The sequence below is a fragment of the Battus philenor genome, unplaced genomic scaffold (genome assembly GCF_028537555.1).
Source record: "Battus philenor isolate CCGP_79_NKW_IND1 unplaced genomic scaffold, ilBatPhil1.0.hap1 SCAF_7, whole genome shotgun sequence".
NCBI lineage: Eukaryota > Metazoa > Arthropoda > Insecta > Lepidoptera > Papilionidae > Battus > Battus philenor.
In genome coordinates, this window is record NW_027181737.1 from 7,099,464 (window position 1) to 7,122,051 (window position 22,588).

A 22,588-nucleotide genomic window follows, 5' to 3' on the forward strand; every position below is an offset into this window, starting at 1 on the left:
CTCCGGATACTATACTGTTAGTAAAAAAGTTTGAACTAATCTGTTCATACTCCTGTTTAATTCATTTCAAGGGCGAAATAACTGATGAATGTAATTATCATAAAATTTTGGACCCCATTTACACGAGAAACAAAATTCAATAATAGTTATAATAGAAATTAAATTTGTATTTTCGTATCGTGAGAGTACCACAACCACAGTCTTAGTAATCACATTCACTCACATTTTAACCAAAACTGTTTAAGAAATTAAGTTACTCATTATTTAAGGTTTTGCTTTTTACTTTGCATTTCACTTTTAATTAAATGTATAACAGATACATTTTGGTTTGGTTTGTAGCTCCGTAATCAACAGAATCTCGCTTACGAGCAAAATTTTATACATTTACCGAACCTGTCTAAAGTTTTTCAAATAGACTGACATATCAATATTTTACCTTTGCTAATTCTCAAGACTGATTAAGAACTTTGTTAACACTTTATACGCTTCATTCGTTAAATTTGAAAGTGCCAAAACGTATTCAAAATCCATTTGTGTACATTTTGAAAGTGTTTTACAAGTGAGTGAGTTGTATTAATGGTTTCGGTGGAATCTATGAAGAGACACTGGTGCATCAATAGTAAAGGGTGTACGAAGAGAAGCGTGGGCGCATTGGATTTGGGCGAGCGCACGGCTCCAAGGTGGTCGGAGGCGGGGTCTTCCGTTGCTGCGTGCCCTGGTGTGGGGCGCGCGCGGCGGCGCCCGTCGACGACGCCGACTATGCCCTGAGAGAGGGCAGTCCTCAACTATCCCATGACGAATACGGTGAGCTTATTCATTTTAAGAATTTCTTTTGTCAATATAATTTAAAAATATTTTTAGGAATAAAAGTAAACAACAGAACAAAGTTAATTCTGATGGGGTTGAAGTGTCTCGGAGTAAATTTAGTCCGGGCTAACTGATCAAAATTTGCCCACATAATTAATCATAAAAGACTAGACTGATATTCTAGTTTGTTAATGATAAATTTCTAGATTTAATTTAACGTGATTATGATATCACTGAGAATACGAGAGATATAGAGAGAACAAGACTGAATAAATTCGAAAGTGTTTGTGTGTTTTTGTCGATGTTTTGAATTTCCGATGATAAAGAGAAAATAAACAATTTATTAAAGTCAATTCATTTAAAAATTAATACACTTTTGAATTAAGCACACAAAGGAACAAAGTATGGTAAAAAACAAGAAAATCTGTTGTTTTAATTTTTAAACTAATTATTACGTATTTATGTTCGTCTCATCGGTATACGTAGTTTCCTAACCAATCATTTAGACGCTAATAGTGGATTGCATTTAAATTGTCTCTCTAAGCATAAATGACCTTAACGACCATTAAGCGTAGTCAGCGCTTCGGTACAGCACTTTATTATTAGGCTGACTCACATATGTATACGGAAAACATGCTAGTGCACGCAATTTTAAACGAACTCTACCATGAAGCCACGCGTACGTTCACACGTATCATGTTTACTAGTTATTTGCGGTAATGCATACTTTCTGTGAATAAATTATAAACAAACACGTCTTAATTTTTTTTTTGTTTTTTAACTTTCAATGTAAGAATTTATATAAAATTTTTGTTTAGTTTAATATCTATTACTTAAAACTTTTAAATTTCCTTTTTGTGTTAACAATCTGCGCACTATAGTGGGCTTTGGCCTCCTTAACGACTATCCTTCAGTTGTCGCGATGCATGAATGCTATTTTATTTACACAAACAGAATAACGCTTTTTGAAAATCGCTCGTTTCAGAATTTTAGTCGTTTCATCAACTTAATCAAATTTTAGGTGTTTCAAGTCCGTAAAATTTTTGCCGTGACTCTCTTATCTATGTAGCTGTAAGTGGACGACTTGTCTTTTGTATACTTAAGTTAACCCAGGGGAGTTTCTTTTATTTATATGGACATTGATGGATCGATATGAACAGCAAAAGCATAATTTCCTTAGGTTTTCAAGTGATTTTTTTGAAGAAGAAAATTATATCATATCTCAAGTCGTAGCATCACACCGTTATGACCGCGTCGAATCTTTACTTGCAGGTATAAAAATTGACACATTTTTATTACTTTTCGGACGAATCCAATGTAAGCCCTATAATCAAATCATTATTGAAAATAATTATTGAGCTGAGATTATAAACGTAAAGCTATCATTTATTAGTTTTCTTTATAATGACAACTTCATTGGTAGATTGCTATCCGATTTTACAAAGGATTTTTCATAATTGTGTGTTAATTTTTGGACCTGTTGGAATATTAGATGTTTTCCCATGGTAATTGTATTACCGAATAAAGATGGAAATCTAAGTTCCTCGTTGCATATTTGATGACGCATGATAACGCACGATGTAGAACGCAGAGGACGCTGCTGCCTATCCTCTGTAGTAGTGGCGATATGTAGTTAATGCACAAAATGTGAATTATATATGTCTTCTACGGCTAGGCTACCACTGCTCAACTATAGTATTATATATAGGTGCCTTTTTTTCGATGACTTTTTGACATTTTGTAAGCAGTCACGTGATGCAGTTGCTATTTAAATTTTTATTATTTCTGATTAAAATAAATCGATAAATAGTATTGGCAGTCCTCTCTTGATATTAACCTGACACTGTCTATAGAATTCTGAAGAGACCAAAACTGGTGGTAATATAAAACTGTAAAATCAGGAGTATATGACAAATGTGTTATTACGTCCCAGCTAAATTTTCATAATTTTGGCTGAATTATTGAAAATGTGTATCACTTTGCGTTATTATGATTAAAGACCGATCCTTCGATCGATTGATTCCGTTTTCACCCAACTCCTTAAAAATCCGAATTGGTGATTCTATACAGTGACAAAAACTCGTAATATATAATGTCTTTTTAACCCCACCATATACAAAACATCACTTTACTGAGAGTTAACCCGGATTTTGCCACAGTCTATGAATGCTTGTCTAATTCGCGATCATTACGTTTTTTGCACTTATGTGTTGGACACGATCATATCGACATATCACATTCGAAAACGGTTGTGTTTCATTGGGTCTTAATAAAGAATTAAAAAGCAGAGAATAACGCTTACCAATTTCATGTTACTGTTACTGACATTGAATTAGGTCTAAACGTCACAAATCTTTACAAAGCTTTCGGTTGCTTTAGCCCTTTAAAAAATTTAAAATGTACCAGATTTTCTTACTACTTTTACTCATTTTAAAGGAAAGAGAAAAAATAATGAAAAATAGTTAGAAACAAAATTTTACCACATTGTTTCTTTTTTGAAATATAAGGTTTTAATGTCACTAAAACTAGGAGACAAATAACACAGCTAAGGGGCTTTTATTTTAAGTCTATATATTCTATTTGCGAAAAGACTTTCGTCGTTCTAATGTAACATGTATCTAAAAGGCCAGTAGTGTGCCGGATGTTGCTGCCAGTATCTTGACGATTATTGGCTCCGCATTTAGCGATTAATATATAATGTTTGTCTCGAAATATTAAACTGTACAGGATGTTCTATAAAACAAGATCAAGCTGAAATTGGGTGATAGAGGAGACGTAAGTTAGGGAAATTACTTTTCTTTTTTTAGCATGGCTATTAAAATTGCTTGTACTCATTTTGTGTTTCATTTTAAAACTATTTTTAAACTACTACTACATTATATACTATTTATATATATAGTTTTTCCCCTGTGTAAACAACAGGGTTATTCAAGGTACATGAAAGTGCATAAAAACAAAGTGAGGATTTATAGCACTAGAGAGAATAGCTATGGTGCTTAGAAAAAATTAAAGAATGAATTATTATTGAGACCCACGGTTTTAAATGTATATATGCGTTTATTTAACTGCAAGGCTACGAAATATTGATATTTAAATCTATGAAACCATGACTTAAGATTTATAAACATTTTCATTATAAACATAGCTGAGCTCCAATTATAGACGCATTCCGTATTATACTTCCTATCTACCTAGGAATATATTATTCATTGGTATTTTAATCTATGATAATAACGTACGTGAGGTAATTAGAAATTACACATATGTTATTATAATAACATCATTAAAACGCGGAAACTGTTGGAAGCATAATTAAAATATTTTTTATAATAATAGCAAACCCATTATTAATTATATATAAAAATATAACTTGTTCATTTATGTATTAATTGTAAATTTTATGAGGAGGTAAGTCAAGAATTCAGTAGCACACCGATTCTATTTTTACCTAGTTAGCGTAGACCAAAGAAAACTAATAGGAATGTTGCGGTGCAGCTACGCAAACATGCAAAAAAACTCTGCCTAAATAAATTTTAATAAATATACCTAAACTTGGTAGCGTTTTATACTTAATTCTAATCTAGAATTAACAAAATAAAAATAGAAACTATGATTATTACAAAAAGTGATATCGATTTTGTAGTTTCGTGATTTTTAACGTAACATAACGTAACGAATTATTAGAAAGTTAAACAGAATTCAAGGAATTTTTAGAATTTGAATTTTGAAAAGAATTTTTTTAGATACAATGTTACATAATTCACACTTAATGCATTAATTATTATGGTTTACCCTTGCTCATAAAAAGTTTCTAGAAGGTGGGCAGCACTATCGTCTCTGTACCATGCTACCACACTGCGATCTTCAATTCGCTTGGAGTGGCGATTATGATATATCCCCTAAGATATCTTAGGGGGAGCAGTGGGCGTCTATGGGCTGAAACAACAATCAGACTAAAATCTTGGAGTAAAATTAACTCAGGTTTTTAAAAGAAATCTATACAATTTAGCGTTTGTATTTTTCAAGCTAAAACAGGAGTTGTATAAAATGTTTCAATGCTTTAATTACCATAAGCACCTCCTCAAACAGAGCTGCTAGTAATCTTTTTACAAATAAAAGACCAAAGTTATTTAAATATGTATTTCATCATAGTATTTTCAATTTCTATATAAAAATGGAATAGAGAACGACAATGTTTATAGTTTTTAGCGAACCATTATTGCAGTAGCATAGTGTAGTTGTAAAGTTTATCGCTTTGTATTAGATAAATTGAAAAGCGGGACAGATCGATGACTAAAACTGTTACGACGGAAGAACTATTTTATTACACTTAAAAATGTTTTGTGTTTCTCCGTTGTACAGCATAAAGTTGGATTTGTTTCTAAAATGTAGAGAAGCAATGTAATCGATTTATTTAGTCATATTTTATTTACCTTTGTTACTGAAGTTTTTGTTTGTACTTTAATGACAATTACAATATAATCACATATTCATAATATTATGTATAAAGTAAATCATAAAATTAAGACAACGTAATAAAAAAATTGAGAGATTTTTAGTCTTTAAAGTATTTTTAATATTAATTAAAAACTTTAACTTTAACTTTAACTAAACTTTTTGCCTGCTACTTATATATGCTACTAAATATAAGTCAAACAAGGTAAACATTCTAAAAAGATTTTCGTATTTTTGTAATGGAGTTTGAAAGAGTTATTTAACAGAAAATATTTTTAAAGGATTTTGCAATGCTATGACATTTACTGCAATACATTTTGTATCAGACATGCTAATATGCACTTTAATGAATAGAGGTGTAAAAAATTTAAGAAAATATTATAAATCTATCTAGTATTATTTTTTGGTCAATTTTTAAAATATGTTAACACTAATTAAAGGCTGAGTAGTTACAGAGATATTTGTTTTATGTACTATTTTTAGTAAGCCTTTACGTTAAAACAGGACACATGAAAAAGGATTCCTTTCAGGATTTTTATTTATATACGCAGCTGGGTACCCAATGATTGCGTTATCTGTAAACTGCTAGTACAGTCAGCACTGGGATGCCTGATAAAAAAATATTATTCTATTGAACTCTAATTTATAAATTCACTTGAGATTGATGAGATTTTTTGTATTATTTTATTCATATCTTTTGCGTTAAGTGGTATTGATCTGAATTATATTTCAGTAACGTTACATTATTTTCGTTTTGGATTACTTATTTAACATTATTATATATATATCTAGGTATGATTATGTATATGTGTATGTTTGCTATGTTAAGTACTATTTCCTTATTACGGTTGTACGGAAGAAATTTCCTCGTGTGATAAGACCAATCGTTGTACTTTTTTTTTTCTGTTATGGAATTGTGTGTATATTCCAAAGATAGATAGAGAGAAATTAATTAAATTAAATTAATTACTAATCACAGTCATTACTTACAAAACGTAATAAAAGCTTCAATCAGTTGCATAAAAAATAATAAATTTAAGTGTTGCATTTACGTACTAAAGTTTAATTCAGAATCTGATCTAAAATCCTTTCATAGTATTATTGACAGTATTAAAATAGAATAATTATGTCTGTAACGAATCTTGGCACGAATCCATATATGATTTTAGATTTCTTGTTATAAAATGTTAATGTTATACAAAAAGCATATATTGTAATATGAAGGTATTTAAAGTTTTAATACAAAACATTTTAACCGGCTATGAGTTACTATTTATTTACTTGAGAAAGAAGAAGAAAGCCTTAAGCAGTAAGTCGCCCAGACTTACTGCTTAAGCTTTCATTGCTTTGGTTTATGCATAGTATTTTTCATCAACTGACCCAACGTTTTAGTTTATTCTTTTGATTTGTAATATTCGAAAAAAAGAAATATCGTCAAAACACTTCCTTCGCGGCATTGCAATTTTAAAGTAAGCATATGTGTAAGTATTGGATAAATACGCAATTTAACTTAGAATTTTCTTTATCTTTGGTTAATAAAACACAGTAGATGCATGAGGCGCCAAAATTAATATAAGAAACGGTAATTTATTATTTAATAGAAATACGTTGTAATATGTTATATTGTATATAAAATATACATTACAACAATATAACATATTTTATATATTGTAATATAAAATATGTTATATTGTTGTAATCATAAAAAGTGAATACTGTGTGCATAAATATTAGGACGGGGAAAAAGTTTTACGCAAATAGTACGAGTACGTGTAAACTTGTAATGAGATCTCTTTTGCTGTACTCTTTGATTGATATCTGTTTGACTCTGACTATTTTTAAAGAGTTTGGTAAATTTTTCTGCTGTTTTTCATGTTTTGTGCCTAAATGAGAAAAAGATGTTAAAATGAAAATTAATGGAAAATAAAAAAAAACTTAATTAACGAAAGAAACGCAATACAAGCTGCGAAAAATAATGTGACGTTTACAGACATAATGCAGTCTCAGTAAGTGTAGCAAAAAGTTGCTTTAATGATTTTAAATCTGGGTGTATTGATGGCAAAGACGAACCTAGCTCTCGTCGCCCAATTACAGATAAAATTAAGATTTTTGAATTAGTGGATCCAGATTAGCATGACAAATATTACGACTTAGTTGAAGAATAAAATTTGACTATTTTGACCATAAAATAGCTTTGATCCATTTGCTAAACTGGGTGTACAATAAACCGATCGGTATTTAAGTACTAAATCAGCTCACTAAAAGAAACCCAATGAACCGTTTACTGATGCTTACAAGGACTGAACCATAATAATACATATACAGCCGTGACTATGCACCTTCAGATTCCCTCCTGTTTCGATTTCTTCAGAATTCTTTAAGCAGTGTCAGGTTAATATCAAAAAGTCGAATATCTAACCCAATAAACAACTTAACATCAATAGAGACCTGATAACAGCTTTTCGCTTTAATCGTCCAAAAGTCCCAAAACTTATACAGCAACGACATCATGTTACTACCTACAAGATGGAAAAAGTCTTTGAAGAGATTGGCACCTTTATACTATATTTAAATAATGCCATTATAAAATTGTAAATGTTAAAATCATAGATCTTTTATTTTAACTTGCTACAGGCTTGCATACAGGTCAACTTAGTTTTAGCAACAATGACGTTTGCATCGATTTTATATTTAAAAATATTCCCTCCAAAGAGCGCTACTTGCATATAACAGTCGACCTAAATTTACAAGACGCTGACGTTTCTACTTTCTGTGTACTAGAACTGGGAACAAAAATTTTCAATACATTTTTCCTTGTTATTCTGGTATGTCCCTTAAACATTTAACCTAGTGGTTATAACAATAAACACCTTTATATACACACCGCCACACTGCATAGTTGTCTAGCATCAGGTGGAATGTTTGGCAAACTTTTTTTTCATTATACGACAGCCATTAGTGAGAGAAATAAAACTTTACCAAGATTGTATCATGTTCAAAATTACGTCTTAAAACTTTTGTTACAATGATAATAATAATATCACTGCTTATAAAATACCGTTTATAATTTTAAAATAGGTCTACCATTTTTGTCGGTTATAATGTACTAACTCTAACCTCCCATGTTAATTATAGCTATACAATTTTTAATATTTTAGGCAATGAAACAAATTAATTTAACGTACCTCCTGTAATTATTAAAATATATTAATACCAAGTAATAGAAAGAAATGCATTAATAAAATATGAAAACTATTCAATCCGTAATTATTTGTTTCACCTTATATAAATAGAGTTAATATAGTCAATAAATTTTAGATAATATAAATAAAATAAGAGACAATATAATTTTGTGCATTTGCAACTATATATAGGTATATTTGTAAAACTTTAACAGTGTTGAACAATAAACATGGTGTTAGATATAATATAATTCTTATTCCTAACACGAAGATTGTTCGGTAACTTTTATCATAGATTCAGCACTTGACAGTTTCGTCGGAAAATATCTAAGCGTAAATAATTAAACAGACACTCTTGTCCAAGCCGACGCGTCGCTACGGCTGGCTCTCCAATTTCGCAGTTGATTACTTCAGAGTGGACTGTTACTTACGCTTGTTGTTCTATAATGACATTGCTTGTACACCGGCTATGATTGTATTTTGTTTTACATAAATAGGTATTGACTATAGATACGTTTTATGAGAAAATACCAAGGGAAAAAAATTTCTCTGGAAGAAAAAAATCTGAGAAAGGTTTTATTTTCATATAATCTAAATAATGTTTCATACAACGTAGATTATTCTGATAATACTAATTATTTAGTGCTTATTATTTTAAGATGAACAATTAGAAACATTTATTTGTGATAAAGTTAGGGAATACGTAAAAAATAACTAATTTTAATAACTGACTATGACGGTTACTGATCACGAAAAGCAACGACAATGAATAAATACACGTTTGTACATAAAGAAATCATTTTAATAAAAGTTCAATGTTATAAAAATGTAATAAATTTAATAGAACCTTTTTCCTATCGTAATCGGAAATCGTAGAAATTGTTATTACTGAATCCACTATTAGCGTTTGTAAATTTAACTTCTATTAGATAATCGAAATTGTTTATCGTTATACAGGAATATCACTCATATCTTTAATTTATTTACAGTTATCTCTGAACCAGTGATCACTAGTTCACCACGACCTATAGGCCAACAATCCCCTTTGCCTGGAATAGAGGAAGAAGACGATTCGGACTGGCCCCTTGAAGACGCCACTGATGCAACGCTAACCCCCTCGTACAAAAGTACAAAGAGTAGTACTGACACAGCATATACATCTTCAAGAAGTTCCGGAAAAAAACGTAGTTTTGGCAGTCCATCATCTGTGAAGATATGTGTTTCTACAGCGGCTAGAAAATCAAATAAAGCGCGCAAGCGTGGCGCCGGCATTGTTCTCCCGCCTGGACAAGGTGGCGAAGATCCGCCGCTGTATCCGTCCCACGGCAGGATGCAGGCTGAGCAGGGCAGCATCGGCGAGCTCCAGAAGTACCATGGCCGGTACCTCAAGAGCCGCCGACACACTCTTGCTAATGTCCGGTGAGTTTTAGTATCAATATATACCCTCTAAATTACGCAAATTCTCTAAAGTAATAAAATTCTTAACGTTATATTAATACGAAATACCTAAAATTATTCGTAAATGAGTACTCCTTTTATTTTATTATATATTCAAAGACGTTTTAAATAGTGGAGTAACTTGCTAACACGTGTTTTTCAACGTCATTACTTTCTTGTAAACAGATTACGTATTTATATGGTGTAACAATTATGGAAAAGTTTTGCTTAGACTGATAAGATGTACTCTTACAACAACATATTTACAGAAACGCAAATAAAAGTGGCTACTTAGTATGAAAACAAATTATTTATAAAGCAAAAGGTATTGATAATATTAGTTTAACATATTTAAAATAAAAAAAAAACAACAAAATTCATAATTAAAATAAAAAAAAAACATCTAAATCAATCAAAAAATGATCAGTGTCTCAATTGTAACGATGTTTGATTTAAGAAAATTAAGTTTTTTTTTTTTAAATTGGTGACACTGTATTAGTCTTACCCGCTGTCGCTGTCTTAACTCCTTGCCTCTATTTAGGCATACTTTTTATTAAATAGTCATTAAAAACTCTGCCGTATTGAGTTCCATTATTCAACTGTAGCACTTTTGGTTTAGCGAGAGTGTTGGCGTTATGAAACCTTTGCTCCAAATACAGTCAGATACTTCGAAACTACAGCCGCAGAGAGTACGCGTATTATAATGCATTAAAGGAAAATTATCCTTGAAGGCTGGAGCAGAAGTCATCATAATCTTCTTTAAAATGTCTCTTACATGTCTTACCGACATTAACGACCCGTTGATATGTAGCTTGCTACGTACCACTACGCAAACACCGCACCATACCAATAATGATCCTCCATCATAAGGTTCTGTTCCTACGAGGTCAGGAGCGAACCTTCTTTGGGCCAGCTCTCTACTTTAAATCTTATGTTATTTGATTTAAGACAGAACCTTTTCTGGCGAATGAGTAAATTTACCCTGAGCTATTCCGAGCAGTGCGCAAAGAACGGACAAGTGTGGAACACGTCAATTATTTTTCAAAAGGTTTTGGAGCTTACTGCCGTCTGCTGAATTTACTAGAGTCTATTGCGTTACTCGACAGAAGACAATGTAATGTTTTAAGGATATTTATTACAATAAATCTATCATCTCTTTTTGTTTTTACTTACAAATCTGCTGAAGTAAATGTATATTACGAAAAATCACAGACAGTCTTAATTTTTAAGTACTTATTATAAGCGTAGCTGTGCTTAAAGTTACAGTTTTAAATACCTGCGTAATTCTGAAATCCAAGTTCAAATTTCAAGTCTTCTTTACTCGATAATAAGTTTATGTGAAAAAAATGTCAAATTTATTGAAATTGAAAAAAGTCATAAATTCATTTAGAAATTAATTGATTTCACAGATGTAAAAAATCATGTCAAGTAAAAATGTAACCCTTATATCAAATTACACATTTATTGTATGTATGGCCAGTACACAGCAGTAGCCAAGCGGTAGAGGGCAGACTTGCGATCGCGGTTCGAATCCCGGGATATAAGCTTGTTAGCACTTTGTGCATTAATTATAAAGGACTGCCACTGCCTTCAAAAAATTTGCAGAGGACGTCCTTTGCGTACCATAATAACATCACCGCCTATGACTTGTAGTGGACGCAGTGGCGTAACTATGGTATTTGGGGCCTGGGGCAGATTGGGGCTTGGTGCCCCCCCCCCCCCCCCCCAAAAAGTCTAAATAATTTCAAAATTCAGAACAGAATGTAGTTAATATATATATTTTTGGTTCAAAATAATAATAAATATATATAAAATAACATTAGATATTAATAAAATTTATTGGGAAAATGTAAAAACGAACTTTCCTCGCTTTTTGGCTTGCAAAGTCATTAATCACATTTTCAAAATCAATAGTGTCGACTAGTTCATGTTCTATTGATATTATTGCAATATTATTTAATCTATTTATCATTAAATAATCTTTCAATAATGTAATATTTTATTATTTTGTCATTTAGGACCAATTTAAAAAACACTTTATGTGTTTTGCGAATGAAAGGCTGCGAATGAAACACTGTGTATATCATAATTTGTAGCTGTTTACTGTTTTATAATGTGTTTTTATTTAACAACATTTTTAGCACAAAAATAGTAAAATTCGATATTCTTTTTATGTTATTTACTTTAAATTATGGTTTTCATTTTTCTTTTAACATTTCATTATTCATTATTCAAAAAAAAATTCAAAAAAATAATTTTCAACTTTGGTGCCCTCCCTACTTGCGGTGCCTGGTGCGGCCGCCCCGCTCGCCACCCCCTAGCTACGCCACTGAGTGGACGTCTATAGGTTGAAACGACGACGATGGCCAATATAAAATAGTGATGATAATAGTGAAATAATTTATAAAATACTCGTAATGACATGTGATTGAAATGAATATAACAATTCAGAGTATTTAAAATAGAAGTATTTTAGTTTTGTTAATCTTGTGTTTCAGAAATTACACGTTAAGCTGCATGACAAGGCCTGTAAGTGTGAAAATATTTATAGGATTAAAACTGGAATATATTTTTGCTTATTAGGTGATAATCTCAATCGAATCTTTATATGATATTATTACTATTGCAGATTAGGTAAGGTATTGAATGGCTTTCTTGATGTTTACTCAAACTCTCAGAGTACTATGTAATACCTTGCGCAAATATATTGTAACTCTGAAATTAATGATGACATTAATAACAAAACTGTAAGGACAGTCTGTGTAGTATATACTAAATTTAAATATGAGATTAGATTTGAATTTTTCCATTGAATTGAACTAAAGAGTACTTAGTTAATTATCTAATTAGTTAAAGTTATGTTGTTGTTCTTTTACAAAACAACTCGCTCAAGATTTCTTTTAATTATTAGTTTTGTTTAAAACAGTTGTTATTGATTTGTAGAGTTCTGAAATACAAAAAAAAAAAAACTACCTGATACTGTGATTGTGCTCACTACGACGAGATTGAAGATTTTCATTAGTTCTGTCAATGTTCTGTCCCTTGAACTAAAATACTTTTCGGCAGTAAAATTCTCAACTTGGCCACATAGACTGGGTCTAGCAAATGTATGTTTAATATTTGTTGCCGTTAAGTACCAATTCTTACAACTTATTTTGCTAAAAATGTTGAATCATTTAAATTCCAAAGTATTGCTTAGGGAATTTAAAAAAAAAAACAAGTAGAATATTCGATGTACAAGTTCATTGAATGTTCACAGTACATTCATAGCATATAGTGGATGATTAATCAACGCCGGCCGTAGAGTGATTGATTTCGACATAACTAGTATGGCAACGAAACTATTTTTATTACGTATAACGAAACTCTTACAAACTTACCTACAAAGTAGATCTCTCTACAAAATCAGCATATTGATAGCTGAGTTATTTAATGTAATGATTGTTTGAATCTTCCAATGTGACTATTGTTGCAAAAAAGTATAAGGATATAGTTTATATACCGGGAAATACTAAGAGGTAAAAAGGTTTTTTTTAACTTATTTGGGTTTAGCCTGAAGCACTTAAGGTTTTACAGACAGTAATTTTCGAAAATATGAAAGCACAACGTACAAAACGTTGTGCTTTCATATTTTCGAGCTAGTAAGTAATGAACTACGAGTCGTCGGCCTTTCAACCCTCAGACGCTCACTGCAAGGCAAAGGCTGGCCCCAAAGATATCTATGGGGGGAATTTATCATAATCGCCAAGCTTAGAAGGTAAATTGGCGATGAGGTATTATGGGTACACAAAGACCGCAGTAAGCAGTGGTAATCCTATATATTTAATGCATTAAGTGTGAATTACATTAAAATGTGTCCTGGGAATCGAACCTGCGATCTATGATCGCAAGTCTCTGTCCACTACCGCTGAGCTAAATGAATAGGTAATAAATTATTTATTGAAAAAGAATAATTACATTACCTACTTACTTTTAAAATTATATAGATGTATGTAAGTAAATAAATCAATCGTTATTGTTGTTGCCTATAATTAAAGTTGCAATCTGTCGTGTATTTTTTTAAATTGCATTGTATGTAATATTGTTCTTTGTAGGCAAACTTAAATAAATAAAATGAAAAAAAAATTAAAACTCTGGTATTTTGTTACGGCGCCGGTCTGTGCGGAGTATGTATGAGAATATACTGAGTACAGGAAAACCCTCGTCACCGACAAGAGAAAGAGGCTGCTTCGTGCCGCACCTTCCCCTCTCACTGCGGCAGTACCTCCAAGACTGCCTCCCCATCGGCTAGCCCGGCCAAAAAAGCCGTACGAGCACAAGCCCTCCCTAACGGTAGCTCCCAAGTAACCGTCCACCCAACCCCAACAAGTGGCCTCCCAAGGCCCTCCCGATAACGGGATCAAACGTCCCCCGCCCATCTTTCTCGACAAACAAGCGTGGAAATCTGTCCCCTTGTGGCTTCTCGCCAACGAGATGAATGAGAAATCAAAAGCTAAAAATACCACTCAAGGTATTATGATTAGCACGCTCACCGTCGACGACTTCCGTCGCTTCACCCGCCACCTGCGTGAGGAAGGAAACTCCTTCCACAGGTACGCCCTCCCCGAGGATAAGCGACTACGGGTCGTTATCCGCGGCCTTCCGCTCGAAATAGAGACCGCCGACGTCGTCCCCTTCGCTTGCCGAGGAACTTAAAGACCTCGCGCTATACCTTGTCAGAGCCACCGGTCCCTCGGAGCGCTTTCTCTGTATTGCGGAGCACTCGGCCCTTCTCGCCACCCTTAAAGTGGAATTAAAATAATATCCGCTCCCCCGTCTCAACGTCATGATACACGCCTCATATCGAGCCCCGACAGTCTCGATGCACATGTCATGCACTACTCACACATAACACGGCGGCCGCGTCCTCCTAACCCGCGTTCAAGCGAGGGCGGTCGGGAGAGACAAGAGCCTTCCCGAGTAGTCCTCGCTTCGTCTTACATATACTACACCTCATTCACTACACTATACACCTCCTCGCGTATAGTTCTCCGCGTGTGTACGTCTTCGTCGTTTCCACGGACTCAATTTTGATGAAGCTGCACAAAGCTTAGACCTAGCAGCATAACTTCTAGTACATCAAATAGTCAAACACACACTTATATATATATATATATATATATATAAAAGTGTGTGTTTAATAAAATGCACACATTTTGAAATTTATTATCTATCACGCACAGCAAAGGCGAATTAAAAGAGAAAAAAGTAAAATTATAAGCATTGCAAAAACAATTTGTGCTTTTTATCTAAAATGATTTACATAAGAAAATTATACTGTGTAACTGTCTTACCTATACTATAGGTTATTGGAGTATCTTATCAAAGTTACTCGAGTGCTTCAACCGAGGAGAAACTTTGTTATTCTCTAGTATCTAAGTTGAAATAGTATTGTCATTATTCTTGTCATTTGCTGTGAAAGAAAGTTAAACAAGGTTTCTAAATGTTACTTACTTCAACTTATTTCTTTATAATAATTATTTTTAAGACGCAATCTTTATGATTTCATTCATCAATCAAAACCCATTCTGTTCTTCGCATTTTCGTGTTATCAATATCCTATCATTTCTTTTCAAGGTACTTGAAGCATGTGCCTACAAGCAATTGTCTAGGTTTGTGTATAATAATAGCCTACTAAGGCCACTGTAGTCCCTCCTTTTACGTCATCTACATTCCGCGGGTACCTGACTAGGCGAGAGGATTAGGAAATGGAGAATTGACTTAAATCCTGAATAGAGCCAAACGATATTATTCTCCAGAATAAAACCGACACCCTGCGCTTGCAACACCCTGTTCCTCTTCGACTATTCTATCACTTGGAAGGACTCTGCCCAATATCTTGGAGTCACTTTCGACTTTAGGTTTCGGTTTCACGACCAGATATACTTGGTTATAAAAAAGCCTCATACATCTTTAACAGGCTTTACCCTCACATATGCTCTTCTAGAAAACTTCTCCTCCGGCACAAAGTCCATCTCTATAAAACTAGCGTAAGACACTTCTTCTGTTACGCTAGCGTTGTTTTCTTCCATTCTCCGTTAAGCAGATACCAACCCATCGGTATCAGCGCGGACTGGTTCCAACGTAACGTCGAACTTTTAACAACTGTTGTTGTACCCAAGAAATTTTAAAGGATTGCTTAGAGATCTACGTTGTATGAGCCTATTTCCGCCTAATTTCCTCATAGAGAGCGCATCATGCAACTCTCCTCGCATCTCTTCTACGTGTTTCTTTTACGCGTTCTTCTACGCGTTCCAAAGACGTCCGCTTCCATCGCTTGGTTTCCACAATCCACGCGCCCCGCTGCAAACACTCACAACACTGTAAGCGATGCTCCCACTACAACACCAGCCTCTGTACGTACCTCTTACAAATCGCACACCACACCGCTTTTGTCATAACAGAACAAAATATTACACACCACACCGCACGAACCGTTTCCAAGGGCGGTCTCCCGCCCCCGAGTCGCGAACATCGTGGTCGATCCGAGGAAGAATCCGGATCCTCTCTCAGATTGCCGAGAGATCCACGTTGCCATCCCAAGCCGTACACACAACACGACATTTCATACCTCTTTACTCGTAGAGCCGCGACCTTCGTGTGAACATCATCGTGCAACTGGAGTACGAGTGCCCAATAAATTTTTTTTAACTTCACGTAGCCTTTCGCTCCATGAACTCTTAGCAAATGAAGCTGTAAAAGCCCCTGGAATAGCAGCATTAACGTCATTAGAAACAGTACATACACTATAGTAATTGTTTATACGAGGTCTTTGTATATGTTACTGTTTCGTTTAAAGTGGAATTTAATGGAACTAGCCATCGTGATGGAGTTGGTTGATTTTTCTAAGCTTAATTTTTCTGGATTGGTTCTCAATGTATATTCGAAGGCATCAGCGGTCGATATGACTAATACGCCTGTGAAATGATGCCCGATGGCTGGAAACTATACAAAGGAAAAAAACGCAGAGGTTACAATAAGCATCTGCATTCTCTCATAAATATTTTTAGAAACCGCTCTTTACAGGAAACCAATAAATACAGTTGAGCTAGAAGTATTAGAAAAAAACTTAAGTACATCGTCAGCAGCCATTTGTTCACTAAAGGTCGTAGCGGTAAGATCTATCTTAACTCTTTTTAACCTAAATTGGGATGATAGCGCTTTGAGAAACGTGTTCCTTACTAATAATTCCTGATTCTGTCTTAAGTCAGAAAACGGTGTGTTACGTTATGGAAAAGCTTTATGGCAGAGAGTTAGCATTATTATGGGATATAGGCTAGCAAATAGCAATGCACAGCCATCATCCAGCCACATCGCTTAAAACGGATTATCAAGTTTGGCAATATACGTAAAACATATTTAGAGCCCTCCTTTTAATACTTTATGTACAATGACGGATTCACAGCACAACGTTACACATTAGAGGTTAAATAAATTTTAGTAGACCCCACAACAATATTAGAAAGATGTAAGCGGTTTTGACAGGAAAGGTAATACGAAATATTAATTATTTCCATTCATAATATGACAAACTGTGTATAGAACTATGTTAATTTTTTTTAGACTAGGTCACGTATAGTTTGTTTAGGACACCACTCTTCTTGGTACAAAGTACTCAATAAAAAACAAGAATTATATTTTTATTGACAAAAGCATTTTATTATGTTTAAAAAAGTTAAGTGAGTTAAGAAATTTTATAACAAATTTAGAAACATTGTGAATTAATATGTTTTAACACTATAAAGTTAATTTAGTGCGTTTTTCTAAATTTGTCCATGTCCATGAGTGTAATTATATAATATTTTGCTTAAATTTAAGGATAAATGAATTTTGAATCTGCGTGATTTTGGAACAACTATTAATATGTTTTTACATTTTTAAACGTTGCCTGTTTTATTTTGATAGACCGTACGTTTTCAGATAGCACCTTATTATTAGGAACTGAAGAAGTATTATAAGCATATACGTATTTAAAGCATATTTGTGAAAAAAACCCCGTGCCATATTTTATATAGTTGGTATTGCGTGTATGGTGTTTAGGAGTCATTTAAGGATTTATTGCTGTTCAATTTACTTAACACAAAAATGTCGTTCCGGGATTTCTCGTTACATGGAATTTTAGTCGTTATGTATTTTAAGTTTTATATATATATATATACAATAATATACATATTAAAATGCACTACATTTTTACTATTACTACGGGAATACTCAAATAAACAGAACCAACGCAAATAATGGTGTAGGATCTTAACATTTTAAAGACCTTTAATTTTATCGAGTTTGTCTATAAATATTTTATTTGTTATAACCTTTATGCAGTCTCATTATAAAAGGTCACTTAGCTTTTATTGAAGCTCCTAATATTGAAATTTTAGCGAAAATATACTAACTAGGTGTACTTAATACTTTGTTTCGTAACTGGTTGTGGATATAATTTTCAATAATGCAGTTGTTATTACTTTGACGCGATTGCATAGGCTTGCAAAAAGTTTTATGAATTTCTAAATTTATTCTTATTATGATAATATAGAGATATTACATGGGAGTGTATTGCCACAATTGCCCACAAAAGAGTTACTAATTTTACAAGATATTAAGGCTAGAGTAAAGTAAAAAAAGCTTTTTTTTTTCTAGTGAAGCTTATGTACATCTGCATTGTAATTAAATTTATTAATATTTTTATTCATATAGACTTAATTGACAAAAAGTATTTACTACGTACTGTAATAATATTTGATTCACTAATATTTTCGAGAAGATATATTCTGGAACTAGTATTGGAGATTGCACGAAAGGCTCTCCTTCGTAGCGTAAATTGTATCAATTATCAGCAGCATTATCTTAAACAAGTAACCTGCACGACTAATGCTATGTAAATAGAACTAGAATATACTAATCGAGCAGTGCTTATGTCCGTCAATTGATTGATTTTTTAAATATATGATTCTGTAAATACAGGGACAGAACATAAATAATCAATACAAAGGTTTCTTGACTTACCTAATAAAAGATAATGTAAACTAGATGATAAAAGTATTGGTCTAAATTACCAAAGCAGAAAAGATAAGTGATTTAAACACACTCCTGCTTATGATCAAGACAGATTTAATTGAAATTCTGTGAAAATACATATAAGCATGTCAGATATTCCAATTACCTGTTTTTTGTCCGTTTATCTTCAGGAAGGTGGTTTTTACTGGTTGTTTAATAGTATTTTGGTAGGATATTATATTAATTAATCAATAATAATGGTAATAAAGTATTTAAAAATAGATAAGAAAATACTTCTGGTGTTCGACGTTTGTAACTTTTTTCTACCGCTGGCTAAATAAATTATAAATAAAATACCACACTGTTCGTTTTAAACTGAGTATTTAGCTCTAACAGCGAGGTTACGGCATCGTTACGGCTCATAACCGCAACGGATGAACGTTTGGAAACGTTAGAATTGTAAAAATAGAAGTTGTTATAAATATAATCTGAAAATAATGTTGGAATTGTTCGCAAGTTGTCGAAACGGTAACAGGTGAGACTGTTAATGTCGTTTTATATCAACTCTCCATTCTAGCGTATATTAAATACATATTTTACATAAATTTTTAATAGAGCATGTGGTATACAGTAGTTCAATTCTTAAATAAAATTTTGTATGTTTTTTAAAAACCAAATACATTTTTTTTGGTGAAATTGAAACAATAGAACACAAAATCGTTTATTCATTTAAACGAAATTTGCACCTTTGCCTGTCATCAAAACTAGGAGTAAAAATTTTGTTCGTACGGTGTCTAGGAGGCCCCTTTGTCTTGCATAGTGAGCGGGAGCGATGAAGTTTTGTGTTGTTTGTGCAAAAATCCTTCTTACGCAATGCTGATTGTGTAGAATAGTTTCAACGCTTCTTCCACATTAGGCTGGTCCACCTCGTGTACGATTTCTGGGTTAAGTTAAATTAATGTTTTGACTTATTTTCACGTTTTCTTTCGTTACAGCATTCAAAAGACTATTTTCGTCAATAGTAGCACCTAGTAGTTTTAGAAGCTCTTGCCCTTAAAAGCAAATGAATATTGGTTTAACGATTTATCAGGTTGCAAATTGGATTTCATATCATCACACAAAAATATTCCCTATGTAAGTATATCAATTTTTCTTTGAGACACGATTTCGTAATACTGGTTGATAAATTGTAGGGAAACTTATTTATAATTTAATTTTCATAACTAGTTATAGCTCGATTAATATGTAAGTTATAACATAACAGGTTCTTCCTAAATAGTTCTTAGTGGCCTGATAATTTGCAAGTTAAAAAGGTACTAATTTTTGAGTTACTACTGACCTGTGTCCCGTGAAGACAGATTTATGAGGTACTAAACCACACGCGTCCTATTTCAGCAGCTCCGTTCGATATTTACTGACGGCGTTAAATTGCGTGGATAAAAAAAACTCTGTAAATTTTATGCGGAGAGGCGGATGCTTACGTAATATATCCAGAACGTGATTTCATTGATGTAACCTGTTTTATCTGAACTTAAAACAGACCAAAAAAATGTTTTATTGAAAAAAAAAATTCGGATCTTATTTAACGTAGGCTCCCATAAAGTACACCCGTCAAATACCACCACAGTGACATTGTAGCGTTCTAGGGTGACTGTATGAAATCTATAAACTATGTGCAGGTACCGTGTGCTTTATTTATAAAGTCTGTTTCATAAATTGGTTTCTTTTATATCAAGTTTAAGTGCAATAGTAACTCTTATCTTATTATGTTTTAGTTTACTTTTGCAGATAACTGCGGTTTTTTATTTATGGTGCGTTCAGTTCCACCAAGATTACCGTACGTCTCTTGTTTTTTAAACTTACTCGAATATAATCTGAGGTTATAAATTAAAGCGTAAAATGTCTAATGGACGTTGTAACTCATTGCTTAACAGTTAATATTTGATATCATCTATTGATAACGGTGGTTCCTTGTGGGCCAGGAACGGATCTATCATGTTTTATTATATTTATTGGAGCAGGATAAATAAATAAGTAGGTATTATAGGTACACGTTGATTTTTTATTTAAATGATTTTCGATAAGCTAATTAAATTTTACATTATTTGGCTAAGGTTCACTATGTTTACTACAACAATAAAATTATTTATTGACCGTTCGACTTTTTACCGATAGTCGAAATCTCACTTTTATTAAATATACTTTTCTTTGACAACAGCGTTTGATTTTTCACTCAGAATGTACTGTTGCGACATCTATTTTGACAACTAAGCAAAATTATGCATGCATTCTATCTATTCTAGAGGCAAATTATTGTATATATAATTTCATGACGTCAATGCCATGCCCGTCTAATAGTTTATGACATTATAAATAATGCTACTTCACCATGGCTACAATCTATAATAACACTGTCCACTATAAAAAATATTTTTTCCTAACTTCTTATATCTTATTGGAATTAAAATTTGAGATACGTGTTACGAATTAATTTAATGTTTGCTCACCAAATACAATTTCAAATAAACTGATTGGACGCCCAACCGTTTCCGAAATCGTACAAATATATTCTTACGTAAGCCGTTTGTCATGACTTTTTGAAGTAAATTTTCTTCAAATTTTTTTAGAAATCTTTAATAGTCTTTAAAAGTTATAAAATAAAATAGAATTACACTTGGGACTATTGTTTACTTTACTTACTTTTTTGGAGATAAACAGTAACAAAAAGCAGTAAGAAATTACAAACTTAGATTTATAAAATTATTTACAATTGTTACCTTAAAACTATCTTACTTAGTTTAGTGGTGTTATTAGTCTTAAGCTAGCGAGTAGTAAAGCTAACTATAATTTCTGATTACGTATATACAATTAATCGTCATTAAAAACTTCACTCCTTAAAATGAAGGATTTCATTTAAAAATTTAATCCCGTAGAAGTGTCTAGCTTTAGTAACAAAAATAAAGAAAAAATCTTTAGATGTCAAACATTTAGTTATTTTATTTGAATGGTATAGTTACACGTTTCATAAATTAATTTCCATATGTATAAAGTAAATATATCCTATAACACAAAATATAAAACAAAAATATCAAACATTACATAGATGTGCAGACAGTTTTATTGCCACATTGCCGAGGACACTATTTATAAATACGTTCAAATCGTGCAGAGAAAAGCCGTGAAATTCATTGCTTTGATGTTAATGTAATCTCTGCCTAGTTTATTTCATTCGAATTGTACCTGTTCTTTAACAATATGACAGTATTCTTATTAACGTTTTTATATTTGACCTTTTAAAAGCAGCAGCAGCAAAAGAATTTAGTAATAAAACTTAGTATTTGCATTATTCATCACATTGAAGTCTAAGATGATGAAAGTAGCTCTTAGCCATATTTAGTCTTTACTGTTTAGCGCAGTCTCAATGTCGACACTCTATATCTCTTACAAATAAAAGCATTCAATTAAAATTTTAAACTATGCTCAAATACGCATTCTTTCATGCAGTACTATATAGTGGTATTACGTATTATTTTTAATTTTAATTGACAGGTTTTGAAAGTTTAGCCCACAGTCGCTATACACAACATTTAAAATACGCTAATTCTCTTTTGTGTTATACATAATGATTAAAATTTTATAGCAAAATAACTATTATAATGACTGTAATAATAGGT

General features: G+C 32.4%; 1 protein-coding gene across 1 annotated transcript in view; it reads left to right on the forward strand.

The window, feature by feature from the left end:
- Window positions 1–604: 604 nt before the first annotated feature.
- dnc (phosphodiesterase dunce) overlaps window positions 605–22,588 on the forward strand; it is a 216,640-nt gene continuing 194,656 nt past the window's right edge. Inside the window, exons 1-2 of the mRNA XM_068774653.1 lie at window positions 605–804; window positions 9,434–9,863. Coding sequence (XP_068630754.1) covers window positions 9,775–9,863 — 89 coding nt within the window. The 5' untranslated portion in view covers window positions 605–804; window positions 9,434–9,774. The remainder of the gene's footprint in view (window positions 805–9,433; window positions 9,864–22,588) is intronic.